Below are 20,021 nucleotides of genomic sequence, written 5' to 3' on the forward strand. Positions count from 1 at the left end.
TGGAGTTTTTGAACACAGGTGGTGCTACGGAGAAATGTTTTTAAACAGCGGGTCCCACTTTTGTAAAAATCTATGCATGTGCATAGTCCTGCCAAAGGAAATGAAAAAAGTGTGGTGTGTGGAGTTAGAAAGTAGTGAGCTTACCAGACCTCTGTAGCCTGCTCCTCATCTCTGCTTGAGGCTAGCAGCTGGAGGCTACATTAGCCGCTACATGCATAACACACCCATGACAACTGTTAGCAGTCGAGTAGGATTGTGGGTAATGTAGGTGGCAGGTTTTGACAAGGAAGAAGAATACATGGAATAAAAAAGACAATATGCATCTGCACCGATTTTGATCCTGTTTTTCTAAACTGTTCACTGTGAGTCCGACAAGTGCAATTCTAAATCAGTGGAGAACACTTTTAAACATGTGTATTAGGCCTCAAGGATACACACAATGCCTTTGGTGAGAAAAGGCAGCATTACTTTGTTTACAAAAGACTCCACAGGGTACCTTCAAACTTCTCACATTCACTCCTAGTCATTTCCCATTGGGTTGGATAATACTTTACTTTCTAGACAAAATAAATCAGAAAAAACATTTTACAAGTTCACATAAATACATCTATGCCTTTATCTTCCCCCAGGTCCTCCATCTGCTCCAGAGAACCCTATCTCCACTGTCAACGAGACCTGCGTCACCTTGGAGTGGTCACCGCCCAGAGATACAGGAGGCCGAGGAGACATCACCTACAGCCTCCACTGCAGGAAGTGCTCCGGTGACGGCAAGAAGTGCGCACCATGTGGTAACAGCATCCATTTTGTTCCCAGACAGTTCGGTCTCTCGTCAGCCACCGTGCTGGTCACCGACCTGCAGCCGGACTCCAACTACAGCTTCACTGTTGAGTGCCAGAATGGAGTGTCAGACTTAAGTCCCACACCCAGAGGAACGGCCGTCATCAACGTCACAACATCACAGACAGGTCAGAGCACATGCGCATACTGGGGGTAATGTCACTCCTTAAAAAAACCCATCTTGAATCCCCAAATGTAACTACGAATCTCAAACACCAGCATTTGTTGACACAGTATGATTTGTATGTGTGGCGGCATGTTTTAAGATTTAAATTGCAGTAAAAACTTGAGAAGCTGAAGAAGGATTCTGCAGGATTTCACTGATCCACTTTTCAAGGCTGATAAGAAAATAAAATCCTTTAGGGAAGAACACATTTTACCAGCCCGAAGTAGGAATTTCTAGGATACTGAATTGAGCAATTTTCGAAATTGTCTCCTGATTGATGTGTGCTCACAAATTGTATCAGGCTTTAACATTAACATTTAGAACGGCAAAATTACTCTGACACCACAAAATAACACCTCTGCCTGCACATATATAATCATGCATGCATCTTCCACAGTGCCGGCCTGTGGGAAATTTGTGTAAGAGAAGTGCATATGACAGGGTAGTGATGACTAATAGGCCTCATACTACGGATGAGTGTGTGCAATAACAGGAGGGGGGAAGGTGAAACGGGTGTAGGAGGTTGTTAACCTCATTAACATCCGCACATGTCACACGTGCTACTCTTGGTTACAGTATGTCACACACACACACACACACACACACTTTCAACCCACGTGAGCATGTGCCCCAATGTGGGAAGGCTGGGCATCAGTCGCAGGGTTTGCACATTAATACCACGAGCAGATCACACACCATACACACATCGTAGAATGCTGTGATCACACATGTTTGAAACACCTTGTAAGCTCTTTCATTAGCAAAATTACATGACACGCACCTCAAATATGGGTCTCCTCATTATAGCACAGTGGGCACTGTTTTTCCTGAAATTCCCACGACAGGCACCCATCTGAAATCTCTCTCCTCGCCCCCACAGTCTGCTCTTTCCACCTCGTTTCATGCTGTATTTTTTCTCATCTCGTTGCACTTTACTCTGTCTTTGTTGCTCAAGCTTTCCCCTCTTGGTCTTTGTTTTCCCGCAGTGAGCGTAGTGTTGAAGGAGAGGCGGAGCAAGGACAGTGTGACTTTGGCCTGGCAGGGTCCAGAGAGACCCAACGGAGCGATAGTGGAGTATGAGGTCATCTACTATGAGAAGGTGAGACACACACACACACACACACACACACACACACTCACACACACACACCTTTAAAAGGGGCACTCGACCAGTTTTAAACATGAAGATCAGTTTACTTGTCAATCTGGAGCTGGGGAACAACTTTAAAGGAATACTTTGACATTTTGGGAGGTATTTGCTTTCTTACTGAATGTTAGCTGAAAAGATCAATACAACTTTCATGTCTGTGCAGTAAATACGAAGCTATTGCTTGCAGCTGATTAGCTTAGCATAGCACAAAGACTGGAAACAAGGGGCAACAGCTAGCCTAGCAGTGTCCAAAGGTAAAAAAAATTCCACCCACTGGCATCTCTGAAGCTCCTGAATTACCACATTATATCTAGTTTGTACAATTTTACATTTTACATGGGGTTATTTTCCAGATTATTTCGACCGGAAACCAGTTGCCAGGCAACCAGCGGAGACTCCAGGAAGTCACTGGTCCCAGCCACGAAATAGTCGGGCACATAACCTCCCGCACTTCAGCTTCCACATGGATTAACAAAAGACATATAACATGTTAATAAGGGAGCTTTAGAGGTGATGGTAGGACAATTTTGTTACCTTTAGAAAGAGCCAGGCTAGCTGTTTTCCCCCAGTTTCCAGTCTATGTGCTAAGCTAAGCTAACCGGCTGCTAGCTGTAGCTTCATATATAGCATGCAGACACGAGAGTGGTATCAATCATCATCTAACTCAACTCAACTCATCTAACTCTCACCAAGAAAGCAAATAAGCATATTTCCATAAATGTTAAACTATTCCTTTAAATGCAATGCTAAATTCCTGGATCAACCCTTGAACATGTTTAAAGCAACATGTTTCCTTCCTCTCCTCTTGTTCTCTTCGATCTACATGCTGTCGAGGCTCGCAGGGTTTAGCCTCAGGGCATGTCTCTAATGACTTGTTCATCACAAACATCTCTCTCTTTCTTTCTTCCTATCTCTCTATCTCCATCGCAATATCCCTCAAGTCTCCCCTACTGCTCACACCAAGCCAATTAACCACACATCTGTCGAACAAACCTCGTAAAACACGGCCAAGGTGATGAAATTAAGCCTGTGTGTGTGTGTGTGTGTGTGTGTGTCTGTTGGCAGGCATTAGCAGTAAAAAAGTGTTAATCCGTGTTGTAGAGTGTCCTCCATTAGGTAGAGTATCAGCCTCTCTGCAGGGAATCAGCTTACTGACAGACACACTTATTCTTTATTCGTCCTCCTACTCACATATTTGTAAGTGCACGCACACACTCACCTACAAGGTAGTCGAGGAGCGGAGCGAAGCAGGACTTGAGTAACCACATATTGCCCCCAAGTGTAAAGAGGATGAGATTTGGGACTTGACAGATGCTCATGTATAAATGCGACAAAACGGTCGAGCGATGAACAAATGAAAACTTAGTGAAGTGTGTGTGGCCCCTGGAGACATTTAAATTAAACAATTTGAGGTTTCTATTATTTTCAGACTTTCCTTTTTTTTCTGTCTCTCTCAATACCACAATCCATTTCTCTGTATATAACCCTTTAGAGTATATCTATAATTTCAGCCCCTTTTTATCCACAATCCCTTTATTTCTCTGACACATTACATTATCCACTGAATTGAGTATTAAATTCTCTGCTCTTGCTCTTTCTTCCACTTCAGAATCAGCGGGAGCAGAACTACACAGTCCTGAAGACTCGCTCCAACATGATGACAGTGGACGGACTAAAGCCAGGGACCACTTATGTGTTCAGGGTCAGGGCACGGACCGACGGGGGCTACGGGAGCTACGGTGGAGAGATTGAATTGGAAACCAGCCACGAAGGTAGAGGGAGGAATAATAAATATGTTTTCACTCCTAATGAATGAGCAATTTCATTTTTTCCCTTTATTTTTTCTTTTCATTCTGCGTAAATGGATTGAAATTCTTTTCATCTCTTTTTAAAATGTCCCTGTGGTTTTCAGCTCAAAATTAGAATAGCAGTCAGAGGTTGCTTGTTTCATACTTACATGCCAGTTCTTTAAAAACAATCCACAGTATTGACACAACAAATCCAAACCAGAGGTAAATGGTGCAGGTGAAACCAAAGCACAATGATTACCTGCAGAGCAAATAATACTGGCATATTATCTCAGGGTATAGTAAGAATCTGATTTATCCCTCCCGCAGTTTAAATCAATCCACCGGATGGTTGTAAAATTGCTCTCTTTTCACCTGAATGGCTTCTTCAGTTCTGTTGTCAGACAGAGAAAGCCTCACAGGTTGTCATCCGCATATCTGAACCAGTGGCTTGAAAGTATCCTGGAATACGTATCAGGTAAATAAGGAGACAACCCAATTTCACAATGAAGAAAAAGCAATCTGTGAACCTGCATTCCTGGATTGTGAAATACTTGGTTCACACCAACGATGGGAGCAAAATCTAGAGGGTAGAAGAAGTTTGCATCGTGCAGAAATCCTGAAGATGACCATGAATTCAAAAGACAGAGAGTGAAAACGCTGAGCATCCGCAGGTATTTTGTAGCCATCCGGTGAATTAATTTCAACTTGACTGGACATCTTACTGACATGGATGACTGGTTTTATTCTCCCCGCCTGCACCTATATACTATAACACCAAGGATCTGTTTAGAGCAGGATTTGTTTTCCTCTTCTGCTTGAAGGAGACTAACCACTTACATTTAGAAAAGCATTCCATACTTATAGTTTGGGAAAGAAGAGGAGGAGACACAAAAGAGAAATCTATGCCAGGTTCGATCCAGGCCTCACAAGCAGCTGTGGGCATACTGCGCTGCATCTCTGTCATGATGTTTTCAAGCTCTCCATCACTCGTTCTTTCCTCCTTTGTTTGCCGTCTTTCCCTTTCATTATCGCTTCATTATGTGGATCTGGGATTTTCTGCTTTAGAGGCCCCATAATGTGCTCTTCAAAGTGAACATTGATTCCCAGGCAGGCAAGCAGAGGGGGATAAATCAGTTAATGTATAGCACTGCGTTATGGATTGTCTGTATAGCATACAACAGGCACATATTAGCCCACTAATCATTCAATAATCAATAAAAGCTGGGTTTTTTATTCCTGTTCTGCAACAAATATCTGGAATATGACTGTAAAAAAGGATTATGACTCTGCCTGCAACTTATGGAGCTCAGGACCCAGGATGGGTGTCACTGGTGCACTGAGCTGTTACTGAGCCTTCACACAGCAGGTTCATATTCAAGTTCAGTGCTGTAAAATACAGAATACTCCTGACCCCGTGGCATTTATATCAAGGTTATCTAATCAGATCAATTCCATTGATTGTTAAAGAAGGGTGTGTATGTGTGCGCCACTTAATGTAATAGGAGATCAATGCTTATCTGTGCTTGCCTAGAGGCATTCATTTGCCTCACCAACATACACTCACACTCATGTATATATATATACACACACACACACACACACACACACACACAGATAGACAGATACACGTGTCCGCTCATGCTTAGCTAAGCCAGATAAATGGGGTATTTGTTTTGAGTAATGGCTCGATTGGTGTGGCGTAAAAATCGATGCATCTTTGCAGAAAATTCTCGGCGGTAGCCTTTTTCATGTGCAATGTTAACATATCCATTTGGACAGCGCAGCCGAGTGGGAATGGCTTTCACGTCCACTCTCATACCCTCATAGGCGATGCAGAGAGGGAGAGCGTATTTCATCAAGGTCCTTACTTACTATTCCACCCACCTCCCTCTCTTTTACTCGTTTGCTGCTCTCTCTTTTTCCCTCTCCTTCAACCTCTATCTTTTATCTCCTTTTCTATTGCTATCATATTTCATTCTCTCTCCCTCTTTCCCCCGTCACACTCACCTTGCTGCCTTTTTTACTCCCAGCCTCCCTTCATCTTTTCTCCCCCCTCATTTTCCTCCTGCAGAAAACATCCTCAGCGTCTTTCCATCCTCCCTTATGCTTTTGTTTATTAATCTTCTGTGTTCCCTTTGTCTATAGATGTTTTTGCTATCGGGGACCCTAACCAGTCCACCATCCTGGCTGTGTCCATCGCTGGGGGAATTGTTCTCCTCATCTTCCTGGTGACTTGCTTCGTTGTCAGCGGAAGGTAGGGTCAAAAAAAGAGACACTAAGGTCCTCTGCACATGATCAGTATGAGCTGTACGCAAAAAAATGGACAGAGAGAAAGAGAGAAGGTGGAGCTGAGAAGGAGCAGGCTCTGCAGGAAAGTGACGCTAAATGCTGCAAAATGACAGATATGTTCACAAGCAAGGAACAAGTGCTTAAAAAAGAAAACATGCTCGCAGGGCCACCCTTAGCATGTCATAAAATTACAACTACCCTTTCCAAGGTGATTGTATGTTTCAAAAACGAATAAATGGTAAGAACACTTAATCATGCTCTGTAGGGAAGCAGGAAAATAAAGTCGTGTATACTCTGTTCTGTCATGTGGACGTGATCCAGTTACTCAGAGCTACCAGAGCTCCTTAATGATCAACACAAGTCCAGTCAGAGCTCTGAGGAAATGCCAGGTGCAAAACAAACACTTGTAATTACGGAAGTGCAGTTGACTAACTCTTGAAACTGAGGACACTTTCTAGGCTGTTTTTAACTATTTTGGATGAATTATGAAGCCGTTTTTGTGTGTGATAATAAAACTAAAAAATATGTCACTGGCATAAACAGTACACAGAGAAAATATTCCAACTAAACGTGCAGTAAACACGGTCTGTTATTAATGTATGGAGGTTGGCCTGGGCTGACAGTAGATTCCTAGCTGTTTATCCAAAGCCTGATCTTAGCCCTCTGTTCCGTAGACCTCCATCGTTGTCTAAAGAGCCACGCCTTTGCACTGGCTGACATATTGTTTTGTTACAACGAACATGGGCAACACAGTTTATTTTGAGTCACTCTCATTGAAACTACAGTGCTTTTTAGAAAATTGTTTAAAGGTAAAGAATATATTTGTGGTCCATTTTTAAAGATTTACATCTTCAGTAGGAAGATAAGGGCTTGAAGGTGAGAGGCACAGGCAGGCTGAGGAAGTGGAAAGTACTGAGAGACGGACTTATGCATTGTTGGTTTTGGCTTTTCATCCATCGCGGGTCACTCTCCGGTTACACCACTGACAGCTGTAATGTCATTGGTGATCACATTAGAGGGTCACCAACAAAGAAGGTTAAAGCTGAAGCCAACTGAACTTGAGTGCAACATCTAAGGTAGCAATAGTGGCAGGAGCAAAGTTAATCTGCCACTTAACATATGTAGAGGGCCTAGCTGGTAATGTATTCATGTTCACATGAGGGTTAACACACACGAGCAGAATCCCCCCACTTGGTGTCACTTCACATCTCTCTCCCTCTCCCTCTCTCAGAGATTACATGTGGGTGTGCCAGCCTCCAACTTTGACATTTACACTCCTGCCATAAGCCTAACTAAAGGCTGTGTTATTCTGTATGTGGAGAGCATGGACTCTCTATGATCACTCTCTTTGAAGGTTAGGCTGCCGTTAATGCTCCGTCTCAAAGAAGGCCAAAGAGGAGAAGGAAATGAGAGGGAGAAAGGAAAATAAAAGAATGCCGATTGGTGAGAGAAGATGAAAGGATCGGAGCGAAGAGAGGGCTCTTTGGACGAAGAAGTAAGGGACAACGGCAAGGGGGGGGGGGGGGTGGAGAGGAGGTGGAGAGGGGGTGGAGAGGAGAGGAGGTGGAGAGGAGAAAGAAGAAAAGGGGATGACAGGCATCTGTGATTTACCGTGCCTGTAACTAAATGTTTATCCTCTATGAGCTCCGACTAGATTAGCCGCATGTTAAGAACTACACACACACACACACGCAAACATGCACACACTAATGTACACTCACTAAAAACATTAGTATTGATTCAGGTGATTGCTTATCAGGCTGAGTGCTCTATTCACTATTGACTAGGAGGGATACAATCAGTGGAGACTGTCCTGTGTGACACACACACAAACACACAGCTCGTGAATGGGAGCACATCAACATTTTTTTAATCAGAGGGGAATTATGAGGTTGCGTCTGTAAGAAGCAACCTGTTAAACACAGTGTGCTATGAACACACATGATGACACAAACACACACTAACACTCAACTAATCAGGTTTCACGGGCTGGGGAGGTGTTAACTAGGTTTTACAGAGGGGGTCGATGCACTGCCATCAATTCCAGGTCTCTCTCTTCCTCTTCCTCCATCTCTATCCATCCTTCCTCCATTTAGAGGTGGGGACACTTGGGAGGAAGTAGTGTTGATTACCGCTTTCTATTAAACAACATCTATACATCTGTCAAAATGTGCATGCACCGTGTTTGTAACTGGGGAATGAGGCGAGGATCAAAGCTACATCACTAGAGAGACAACAGCAGGAAAGAGAGAGAGAGAGAGAGAGAGAGAGAGAGAGAGAGATGGACAGAAGCAAGGTAACGGAGAGACACAAGTGGAGGATAAAATGAGAAGGTATTAGATAGGCAGTGGGAATGACAGACTGCAGCGAGGAGGAGGAGGAGGGGGGAGTACATCTGAAATATGTTTGCGCCACTAGAGAGATACATTTTGAGATGGTGTGAAAGATGGAGAGAAAAGAGGAGGAGGCTTAAGAGAGATGGAGAGAAAAGGAGATTGAGGGAGGGAGGAGGAGAGCCAGCAGCGCAACGGGAAGAAGGGGAGGGGTGCAAGGAGCAAAAGATGAAAAGGTAGATTACGAGTGTGTTTGAGAGAGGAGGAGGAGGAGGAGGAGGAGGAAGGGTGGGAGAGGTGATGGGTGGGCGATTGCACTGTTCGGTGCAATAGGAGTGTCATACTTCAGGTTTCGGAGGAACTGAGAGAAACCTAAAAATAAGGATTTGGTGTCTCTCTCTCCTCTGTTGTTGTCCATACCTCCCTCCTTTCATCTGCTCAACCTTCCATCTTATCTGTCAATCACTTCCATTCCTTTCACCCCCTCGTTTCACTCCGTTCAGCACTCTCCCTGCCTCTGCGCTCCTCTTCATTTTGCCCGTCTTTGGCTCTCCGGCTTTCATTTCCTGCTCCGTTCTTAAGAATTTTACATTTGGATGAAACCCTCTTTCGTAATGTATCGAGAATCTGATGTATTCGTTGAGAGCGGTTCAATGTGGACAATGATTAAATTTGGAATTGAAATTGACACTGAGAGGCAGCCAGGGTTGAAATGATTTCCCACCAGGCATTTGTAAAGGCCCTTTTTCTCCCTAAATGCCAGCTGTTTAAATCATTTCCCCAATAATCACTAGACTGGAGAGAAGTGCTGGAGAGCCTTTGGGTCTGGTTTTACACCTAGCTCACCTATTGAATCCACAATCCTGACCACCCTGATAAAAAAAAAAGGTTTTTATCACCCAACTATAAAATAACAATGTATGCCCGTACAGTCTTTCTCTGCCTTTCTCACTCACACACATACACCACATCGGCACATACACTCCCTGCAGCCGTCGCTGGCAGCGTACTGAACAGCTATGCCTCATAAACGGGCTGATTTGCAGGCCATTCTGTTCTGTCCTGTTCTCGTTTAATAAAGTGCTGTTATGCTATTGTTACCGCAGGAGGGAAAACATGAGAAAATGTCGAAAGCTCCTCAGACGCAGCACGGCGCTGACAAATCACACCAGTTATTGCTGCGTGCGTGCCATTATTGCTCCGCGAGTAAATGCGTGCGGGTGTGTGTTTGTGTGTGAAGTTGGTGCTTTTGTCCTCCTGAGGGGGCTTTGGCAGGCTGGCAGGTGCGAGCGATGGGAAGCTAGCGAGCGACTGGCATAGCCGTGGATTCAACAGATGGCCTTTCGCTCAAAAAGCGCTCTCCCCTTCGGTCCCTCACTTTCTCTCACTCCTTGTTAAACACGTTACAGCTTCTGCCTCCCAGCGTGTGTGTGTGTGTGTGTGTGTGTGTGCCTCTGTTTTGCCTTTTGTCTAATGATTCTTCAGCCTTACAACCATCTTCTTTTCTGAATTGCTGCAGGCTTTGGTTATGTGCCAGATTCCCGTGTGTTTTTCTGTTCTTCATGTTTTTAATGTGGGAGTTTTTTTGGTGAGAAGTCAGCGTGAAGTTGTTCCATCTATGTGATGCCTGTTCTTTGTTTTGTTTTTTTTAAAGCCGTCTCATCTGCTATGTGTCTCTAAGTCTGCCTTCATGGAGTACATCTGTTGTCAGAGCTGGAGATATTCAGCAGGTCAAGGGCAGCAATCTGTTCAGGAAAATGCCTGAAAATCTTAAAATAATAATAAGTGATTAAGTGAATACTTAATCATAAAATAAGCAAAATAAGATGTAGAGTTATGTCTTGTTGTTTTTTCCACAGAGGTAAGATCAAACAGAACTCTATCCAACACTATCTTGCAGTGTTTTATCAACAGCAAAAAGAAGATAAAAACCTTTTCTGGGGAGAGTTTTGAATAATAAAGTGAAAGTCTGAGAGAGAGAGAGAGAGAGAGCAAAGTTCGGATAGTGAGCAGGTCATTATAACGCGGCTGATTCTAGCAGAAAGACTTCTCAGTCTCACTAATAGAGAGCGGTAACAGCTCTACCCTTTTTAACACAATAGCATGTCTTGTTGATGTGCGTGTTTGTGCGCGTAAGCTCTTTTACCTCCGCAGCATCTGTTGTGCAGCCCAGGGTTATTCTTAAAAACTTAATGACACAAAAGAGGAGAGGAGGGATGAAAAAAAGGAGGGGGAGAGGGCATGTGCTCATGAAAACATGCTGCTTAGAGAGGTAGTGAGAGAAAGACGCTTGTGAGAAACTGAAGAACACTAATTGAGTGTAAAACAACTCAAACATGTTGTGTGTGTGTGTGTGTGTGTGTGTGTGTGTGTGTGTGTGTGTGTGTGTGTGTGTGTGTGTGTGTGTGTGTGCCTGTTTGGATTACAAAGGAGATGTGAGAAATTGAAATTTAAAACACCAAAGACTAAAAGTAAGAAAAATTGGTGAGGGTTTTTTGGTTTGAATTTGAGAAGAAAAATGGAAATGCTTTGTTTTGAGCCACAAAATAAGGAAAACAGGAACAAAAGGCACAAACAACAGAGCCATGTTTGTCAAATGCTACTTATGGTGAATATGGTGGAGGTAGAAGTCAGTCAGTGCATTCCCTTCCCTGTGGGTGGTGTCGGCCTGTTTGCTGAATAATAGCCAACAGGAGAGTCTGTGTGTACCAATCTGACACAAAACAGGCCGGTATGGGGAGGTGTGTGTGTGTGTGTGTGTGTGTGTGTGTGTGTGTGTGTGTGTGTGTGTGTGTGTGTGTGTACGTATATGCGATGATGATGATGACGATGTGCGTGTGTAATGTCATTACACAGATTTTGTATGTGTTGCTCAGATGCTGGTGCTTTCAATTAATGTGGCGAGGCTGTAGGGTGCAGCTGCATACAGCTTTGTCTGCAGAATGCCTGGAAAGTAGCTTACAAACAAGTGCAGTAACAGAAGCTCGTTGCCGCAGGTGCAGAACTCTTTCACACAGGCTTTATGCAAATGAGCAGATGTTGCAGCGGGATTGATCAAATGTCCTATAAACATCAGACAAATTCAAAAAAACTGTTTTGGGTTGGGGGGGGGGGCTTTTAAAGTTTATCGCGCATTCAAATCCACGCAGACACACACATCACATGCGATCATGACCTAATCAAGTTGTGTCGGTGTAGTAACATCATTAGGGGAATTAGTTTCACGCTGATCTGTTAGCAAATATAAAGATACACTTCACTTAATGATACAGATGACTTGCTCCTCTGCTGCTTCTCACTCTCTTTCAATCCTCTCTCCTTTGACCTTTTCACCAGGTTGTTAAAAACCCTGCTACATTACACCAATTACCTCAAACCTCACTGCCCCCCCCCCCACCACCACCACCTCCTTTCCTAACCTTTCCTTTCCTTTTATCCCTTTTTCCCTTTCCTTTCCTTCCATTACCCCTTGCTTTAATGAGCAAGAGCTAAATTAAATGTTTCCAAAGAGGGTGTTAATGAAACATAGACAGGTTTATTAGTCATAACTCTCCAGCTAATCATTTCCCCTTCCTAATAATTAGCCCGGGCCGAGTAAATCTTTTTACGCTGTGGTCAGAGAGTGCTGAGCCGGTGCCAAACACATCCATGATGGAGAGCGGGGGGTGAGAAGAAGAAATCTCACCCACTTGTGTTTCTGAACTCTCTGTCTTACAATCACCCAGACTTTTTGTCAGAGGTTTTTTCTTTTTTGTCATGCTGTTTTGACTCTTAATTAATTATCCACAATCAGCTTTTATGGACCTCACCGTTTATTAGCAGCGAACGTTTTTTGTTTTGCAGGTTGGTGAACGAGGCTTCATTTTGCTGTGAAATAATGAGAGTGAATTTCATCCATTGATTTCATTCACAGTAATTATTTTTTATTTAATAGCTTGATATTAAATGGAATCACCATTATCATGAGTAATGATGAGAGCAGATACCCACAGCAGGGTGTGTGTGTGTGTGTTTGTGTGTGTGTGTGTGTGTGAGAGGTGGGGTCGGAGGGGGTCGTGGAGAAAGGAGGATGGATGTGTCATTTCATTGTGTCATGCCGGAGGGGTGACTAATGATTTACTGATTTCATTTTTCTAGTCATTCCGATTAGCAGTGGGAAAATAATGTGGAGAGACAGGAAATGAAAGAGGAGAGGAAGACAACACAGTATGTTTGTGTATGAACGACCCCCTCTGACTCTTCCTCGTCTCGGAGTGTATCAATTTCTACTCCCGTCTTCCAGCCGTCAGCCGACTTCTAATCCTATAAAAAGGTGGCCAGCCGTATAAAACAAACTGGGCGATACCACGCAGCTCAGAAGTACACACTCTTTATTATCCACTCTTCACATCTCAGGTTAACATTAGTCCAAGGTTATGTCACCAGCGCGTCATCGTCCACACACACTAACTTTGTTTGTCTTTGGTCCGTCTCTTTTGTCCAACTTTGTTTCAAGGTTATTCCGCCATCCATATTTACCCCACTCTCTCTCCTCTTCAGCCTTTAGTGCATAATCAAGCTTTTTATTCTGTCCTGCCAAAGTTTCCCCCTGTTTGATCTCCTCTTTGCATCTCTCTTCTTTTCTGTCACTATGTGATCTCTCCTTTCCTCCTTTCTTCTTTTTCCTCTTTTCCTCTCTGATTCAGGGACTCAGTAGACACTTTTTAGAAGAGAGCTTTTGGGAACTGCAGGCTGTTACGCCTTCAGATACTTAATGTCAGAGAATACAGTTGCATTTGTGTGACGTGACGACCCCATCTATATCTGACAGGGCTCATTTTATTAATTCCACACTGCACTGTCAAGCTTTAGTGACCGAAACCGCAAACGAAAATGGCAGCAGAATCACTGAGTACTGGTTTTAATTATCATAGGAGGAACAAGTTGGTGCAACTCGGTGCAGTAGATGTTGTCTCTCACTCTTTATAGCCTGGAGTTAGACTGAGGGGGAAATGGAAGCAGCAGAAGAGCTTGGGGCTAATAGACCAATAAATGAATGACTGGCCATAATAGTGACAAAATCAGGCAAAGGGGGCAGCCTGCTTTGTCGCACATTTTGTAAACCCTTAAGAAGATTATAGAGTCAGGCTGATTCACAATATGCTCTCATACACAACACGGACCACCTGCATTTTGACTTTCCACCAGACAACTGGATATCCACTATCTTTAGGTCTCAAGATTCAATTTTATTTGCCCCATGCTCATAGAATGTGTGCAGTGAAATGCTGGGCGGCTGTGCTAAAAAGCCTAGTGTGCAAGAAATACAAATGTCAGATGTAGATGGGCTGTTCTCAGTTTATAACAATCTAAAATGTCGCACTTGTAAAGCAAACTATACAATAACATGGTGTACACACTCCAGTGCTAAGATGAAAATGTGCAGGGCGAAGGATTGGTTTACAGAGAACAATGTACTAGACAAGGCAGAGGATATACAGAGGACAGAGTTCACCATCCTGACGGCCTGAGGGAAGGTATGTTCAGTATAATCTCCCTAAAAAACAGTAATGATGATGTCTCGGTGGATACTACATTTATGGTTAGAGCTATCGCCTGACAGAAAGACAGTCAGAAAGAAAGTTCTGTTTTCATGCAAGTTGACCTCCACATGCTCCACTTTCTTCCCAGTGTCAAATGGACTGAATGATCCAAACTGTCTGTTTTGAGTATGTTTATCCATCTTGAGTTGGCCTTGTGATAGACTGGTGACCTGCCCGAGGTGTTTCCATGGCTTCTGTGCAATGCACGCTGGGATAGAATCCAGCTTCCTTGATCGGGCCTAAGTGGGTATAAACAATAAAAGAATGTGACTTTAAGATTTTAAGTTTATTTCAGCTTTATTTTAAGTCCTTCTTCACATTTGGTTTACCACTGACCAGCCTCATCTTCTCCAGTGTACTGTATCGTTGTTTTTATCGTCTTCTCTCCTGCTCATGTAGCCAGAGTCCCTATTGTGAAGACCTTACATTTCTTCCTTGTTGCTTCCATTTTTTACTCCCTTCATGTCTATGTAGCACCATTTCTTCTCACGTCTTATTTCTCTTCCTCTTTACCTTCAGCTCCTGTTGTTGCAGCACACAACCCAGCCCCACCCCTCTTTCTGTCCACTCTCCTTACGTTAACCTTCGAGTTTCTATTCATATGGCTGCCTCCCCTTCTCTCCTCGCTCTTCCCCTCCATCTGATTGCTTGTTAGTTGGTATGCAGGCTTGGACCCCCATTGTGCGTTCTTGCCTGTCAGCACTCTCTTTTTCCATCTCCCTCTCCACATCTGTTTTTTTTTTGTCCTAGTGTCCACTGTTTCTATCAAAAAGAAAACAGCACAAAGAAAAAGAGATCGGGGCCTGTTGGGGGAGGATAAATGGATGGAAACAGGAGAAAGAAAAAGAGGATATGGGTTATTGGGCAAGGGAATGTTTTCACTTAAAGGAAGAATTAAGAAAGAATATAACACCCGAGAGAGATAAAGGGCAGGAAGGGAGAGGAAAAGAGAGGAAGATGGGGGAGGGGCTACGGCGACAATAATATATGGATGGAGTTCTATGAAGGTGGAAGCTTGCTAGCAGAATGACAAATGGGTCTCGAGTGACAGAGTATTATATTAAAAAGTAAATTGATATGCAAATGTGGAGTGTGTGGCTTTGGAGGACAGGGATAGCCTGTTGTCCTCACTGAAGTGGAACAGAGAGAGGCAGAGAGAAAGGTGAGAGCCCGGGTGTGATAGTGATATCGCAGTCCATTAAAGTGTGTGTTTTTGCGTGATTGGGGAAGGTGTGTGTACTTTAAATCTGCATGAATATACAGCTGTGTGTGTGTGTGTGTGTGTGTGTGTGTTGGGGGGGTATTTACTGAATGAAACAGCAGAGTATAGTGCAATTGGGTGGCAGCTAAATGGAACAATGATTTCTCCCACAGTGGCAGATAGTGCTAACTTCACTGTGGTACAGCAGTGTAAAGAAGCAGCTAGTGGCAATGCAGGAGGACGACTGTATCTCATTATAAAGTCTGTTCCAGCTCAAGAGTCTATGAATGCTCATAGTGTGAAGTAAAAACCGGAGGCATCCAAATCAATAGCTTATGCATATATACACTAACTTGCTTTGCCAAATATGTTTTGGAGGAAACGTGCGTGTAGTTGCCTGGTTTACAAGCGCTTTTACCGATCCAGGAAGCGTGACATTCCTGTACAGTTGGTGTACAGAGTACAGGACTTTGATACCAGAGACCGTGTCGCACATGTTGTTAGGCTAGCAAATTAGCCCAGTGACAAAGACATGAGTCACACATGAATAAAGAAGAAAACTGAAATTTATTGTGACCTTAAGAATAATAAATACATTTAAATATGTACTCCTAGAACGTCAGTGTGGATGAGTGTATTGTGTGATGTGTGCAAGCAAAACAACAAAACCTTAATGCAAACTACAGTAGCACGTGGAGGCCTGGAAGGAAAAGAGGGGAGGGATGTTAGTTGTGAAGTCACTGCCTTGGACTGAGGCCCGAAGCTACTCTGGTGTACACCATTTCCTGATGTCCCTTCCCTACTCTGCTTAAAGGCTCCTGAACCAGGACGCCAAACCACACAAGCAGCAGCAGGAAGAGGGAGGGACATCACACTATTAAAACATTTGGTGAAGATTAAGGAAAGATCATGCTCTGGTTAAATGTCAACAGCCAGTCTGGGTTGACATTTTGAATATTTAGATATTTAGAGAAGACTGCAATCTTTTTCTAACATAAACCAAGAGCTTCAAGTGTCTAAACATAATCATTAAAATGTTGATCTGGCTTTAGATGACAGTAGGGGATATTGAATCTTTTGCAGATACAGATGTAAATATTTCCTCTTATGTTGATTGAAAACATAATCCAGGTTTATATTTGATAATGCACATTAGTTGTTAATGAACAGATTTTTTAGGAAGCAGGTTTGATTCCCAACATATGTTCTGTAATGTATCGTGGAAACATTGAAGAGTATACAAAGAAGGGACAAATATGTGATTAAACTATTGCTTCAGCCAGTAAAAGGCCATAAAAAGAAGTTGGTGTGAAGCGGATCGGCTAGATATTGATCAGGGAATCTACTCAATGAGAAAATGGACCTACCCTTTGAGAGTCAGAGATAATATTTTTGATAGAAAGTGGGAAAAGTGGACCATCTACATGCTGAACAAGCAGCCTAATTGTCGTTGTAAACATGGAATAGCTGCAAATAAGAATATTGCATATAAATGTGTGATTACCCAGAGACTACTATTTGTCCTGTTATGTTGTTTTTGTTCTACTGCCACATGTAACCACTTTCAAATGTGAGAACTCAATAAAATGAACGTACTAAAAAAAAAAAAAAATACCTGCGGCATCGGAAAATGGCTTCCACATTGCCCTCCAGAGTCTAGTTCCAGAGCCTTTAATAGATGAATTACAGGTCAGTTGCATTTAGTTGAAGGCAATAAATAAAATATCTACTTCACACACACACACACACACACACACACACACGTACACACAGACAGACAGACACAGCTGTTGGGGGGAAACAAAAGCCACAGCCATGTCAGGTTTTGTGCCATGTTTAAGACTGCAGCGCTAATGATTCATGACACTCCTAACTGGAGAGGAGAAATGAGTTGCTCTGTAATTACTATGGAAATGTGTTCATTTCCCATCAGACACACACACACACACACACACACACACATATGCGGCCATGCACCCGTGGAGACACACAGATACACATCTAGCAGTGATGGGGAAGTGTTTCAAACGTGGGTTTTGGTGTTTTGCAGAACTGTCTGCGTGTGTGCGTGTGTGTGTGTGTGTGTGTGTGTGTGTGTGTGTGTGTGTACACCCCCATGGGATTATCACAGTTGGAGCAGAGGTGTGACCCATGTCCCCATTCCCCATATGTTCTAAACACATGCCCCAAAGCGCTGCACGTGTGTGTGTGAGTGTGTGTCAAGGGGGTAATGATAGTCCCTTGGTGTTTGACTGGCTTGAGCCCAGCTGATAACCAGGTGGGGCCCCAACTCCCCTTTCATATGAACATTATGCCCCCTCCTCTTTATCCCCAAATACCAGCAACCAGTCTCTACCCTTGTGTGTGTGTGTGTGTGTGTGTGAGTCTGTGTGTATTCCCAAGATAGCCTATTGATGTCTGGGTTATACCATGCATTCAGCTGTGTAAAATCAACACAAGGATTAAACACCAAATGACTGAGACCTGGTGAGACACCGCCTTTCTCTCGCTTATTCTTAGTCATAACGTTTCTTTTCCACTCAGTATTCCTCTCTTTTATTATTTTGGTCTGCTTTGTCTTTATCTAACTTCCTCCTCTCCCTTTTCTTTATTAAATCTTTGCTTGTTTTTTCTTTCAGTCTCCTTTTCTGATCCGTCCTCCTCTGCTCTGCTTCCTTAAATCACATTCAGTCTGTGCTGCTGATTCCCAGTTACTCTTGGCTCTAAGCCCGAATCAATTTATCTTCCCGATGGACAGACATACTGACTGCTGCTTTACCTGCACGATACTCGAGGAGGATGGGATACGAGGGAAAAATGGAGAGGAGAGGAGGCCATGTTGTGTTTATATCGTTCTTAGTACCTCGTTACATGAAACTGCTTTTATGTTTTTTGTCCTAAAAATGTTTGTGCTGAATTTAGAAGAGCAGTAAATTTCAGAGACAGTGTTATGGGTGATTAGGGCTGTTAAACACTGTTTGAGGCTGAAGTTTGACAAAGTAGAAAGAAAATACGCTGGCACAAACATACGACACTCCCAACATCCCACAAGAACACACACACACTGGAAGCATCCCCCCTGTGAGGTCTGTAAGGCAGAATAAGTCCAACGCTTCCTCGCAGCTGGACGGCAGGATTGAGTTGATCAATTCATCAATACTTTGTCTTGATCACTGGACTGACCCACGCTGCAGGGTGTGTGCATGTGTGCACAGCAGGGTGCGAAGAGGGCATGGATGTGTGTGTGACCCATGACAATACTGAAGGTTGTGGTTAAGGCAGAGGGGTCCAAAGATGGGGAAAAAAGAGGAGTGCTTTATGCATAGAGCTGCCTCTATAGGGACATCTATGATACACACACACACACACACACACACTCATTCACTCAACCGCAGGCATAACAGCTTAGAGGGAAATGTGTAATTGACAGGTAGAAGCAGAGAAAAACAAGAATAGTTTTTTTCCTGCAGGGTTGTCTGGTCGTGAAGTCTACGTTTGCAGAGACAAAAGGAAATATCTAGTTGTTCGTTCACGCAGCGTAGAATGGGCTTTTCCTGGAAATATCATAGATTTAATATATCAAACACCTGTGTGTAATTGCACATACGCATTCAAGAGTATGTTATCCTCCACAGACGTGCTGTAAAGCTATATTGGTATCTGTGTGGTGGAAAAACATGTCCATACTGTGTATACAGGTTTATATACAGGATCATAATCCAGCTGTTCATTTCTCTTTCAGGCACTGCGGATATATCAAAGCCAAGCAGGACCCCGACGAGGAGAAGATGCAGTTCCAACATGGCCGAGGTAAAGACACACACACACACTTGTCTTTAAATCAAACTTCACGCCCAGCTGCAATGAATCACACCACTGCCTGTATTTATGACTATGTTTGCACACCTCATGTATCATAAGAAGTGAAACAGTTGGAGCTACAGAACAGCATGCAGCTACTGTACATAAATCTTCAACTGTATAGCATTCTCAGCTGAATAATCCACATTGTTTTGCACTTCCTTGAACAAATGTTTGCTGGCAGAGGGAAGCTCCTTATGGGTTCCTGTTAAAATTATGAGTCATTTTAACACCATTGGTAACAAAGTAGTTAAGTGTTTAATTATGTAATAATCTGTAATGTCACTCAAACAGAGCACCCACGCTCAACACGTATTCACGCTACTGAAATGTCTGAGTAGGAATCGTGTCGGCTCCTACTTCCCTTGAGAGATCAATAACCTATTAATACTATTAACTTTTTAAAATAAATGTAATACCATACACTTTGCAAAAGCTGGCTACATTTCAGTACATTTAGCATTTTGCCTTTTATATTCATCTCTCCCCATTTCTCCACTTTCCCGTTCATCCAGTCAAGCTTCCAGGCAGCAGAACCTACATCCATCCTCACACGTACGAAGACCCCAACCAGGCTGTCAGGGACTTTGCCAAAGAGATCGATGCTTCCAATATTCGCATAGAGAGAGTCATTGGAGCTGGTGAGTTGGCAGTAAAACAGCAGTAGAGTATATTAATAGACTCAAAGAACAGTAAGAATTTGACTTGATTGAATTCAAATTACTATGGTTGGATTTTAGGGATCTTTTGAGTCATGTTTGCATGCATGGACAATTTTTCTTATTTTTGGCACTGAAGAGAAAACATCTAAG

General features: G+C 43.2%; 1 protein-coding gene across 1 annotated transcript in view; it reads left to right on the forward strand.

Annotated features, from left to right (window-relative positions):
* epha4b (eph receptor A4b) overlaps positions 1-20,021 on the forward strand; it is an 80,592-nt gene that overhangs the window by 45,828 nt on the left and 14,743 nt on the right. Inside the window, exons 7-12 of the mRNA XM_070918607.1 lie at positions 630-965; positions 1,990-2,102; positions 3,763-3,925; positions 6,089-6,197; positions 19,091-19,158; positions 19,725-19,850. Coding sequence (XP_070774708.1) covers positions 630-965; positions 1,990-2,102; positions 3,763-3,925; positions 6,089-6,197; positions 19,091-19,158; positions 19,725-19,850 — 915 coding nt within the window. The remainder of the gene's footprint in view (positions 1-629; positions 966-1,989; positions 2,103-3,762; positions 3,926-6,088; positions 6,198-19,090; positions 19,159-19,724; positions 19,851-20,021) is intronic.

This window comes from Enoplosus armatus, chromosome 14 (genome assembly GCF_043641665.1).
Source record: "Enoplosus armatus isolate fEnoArm2 chromosome 14, fEnoArm2.hap1, whole genome shotgun sequence".
Classification (NCBI taxonomy): Eukaryota; Metazoa; Chordata; class Actinopteri; order Centrarchiformes; family Enoplosidae; genus Enoplosus; species Enoplosus armatus.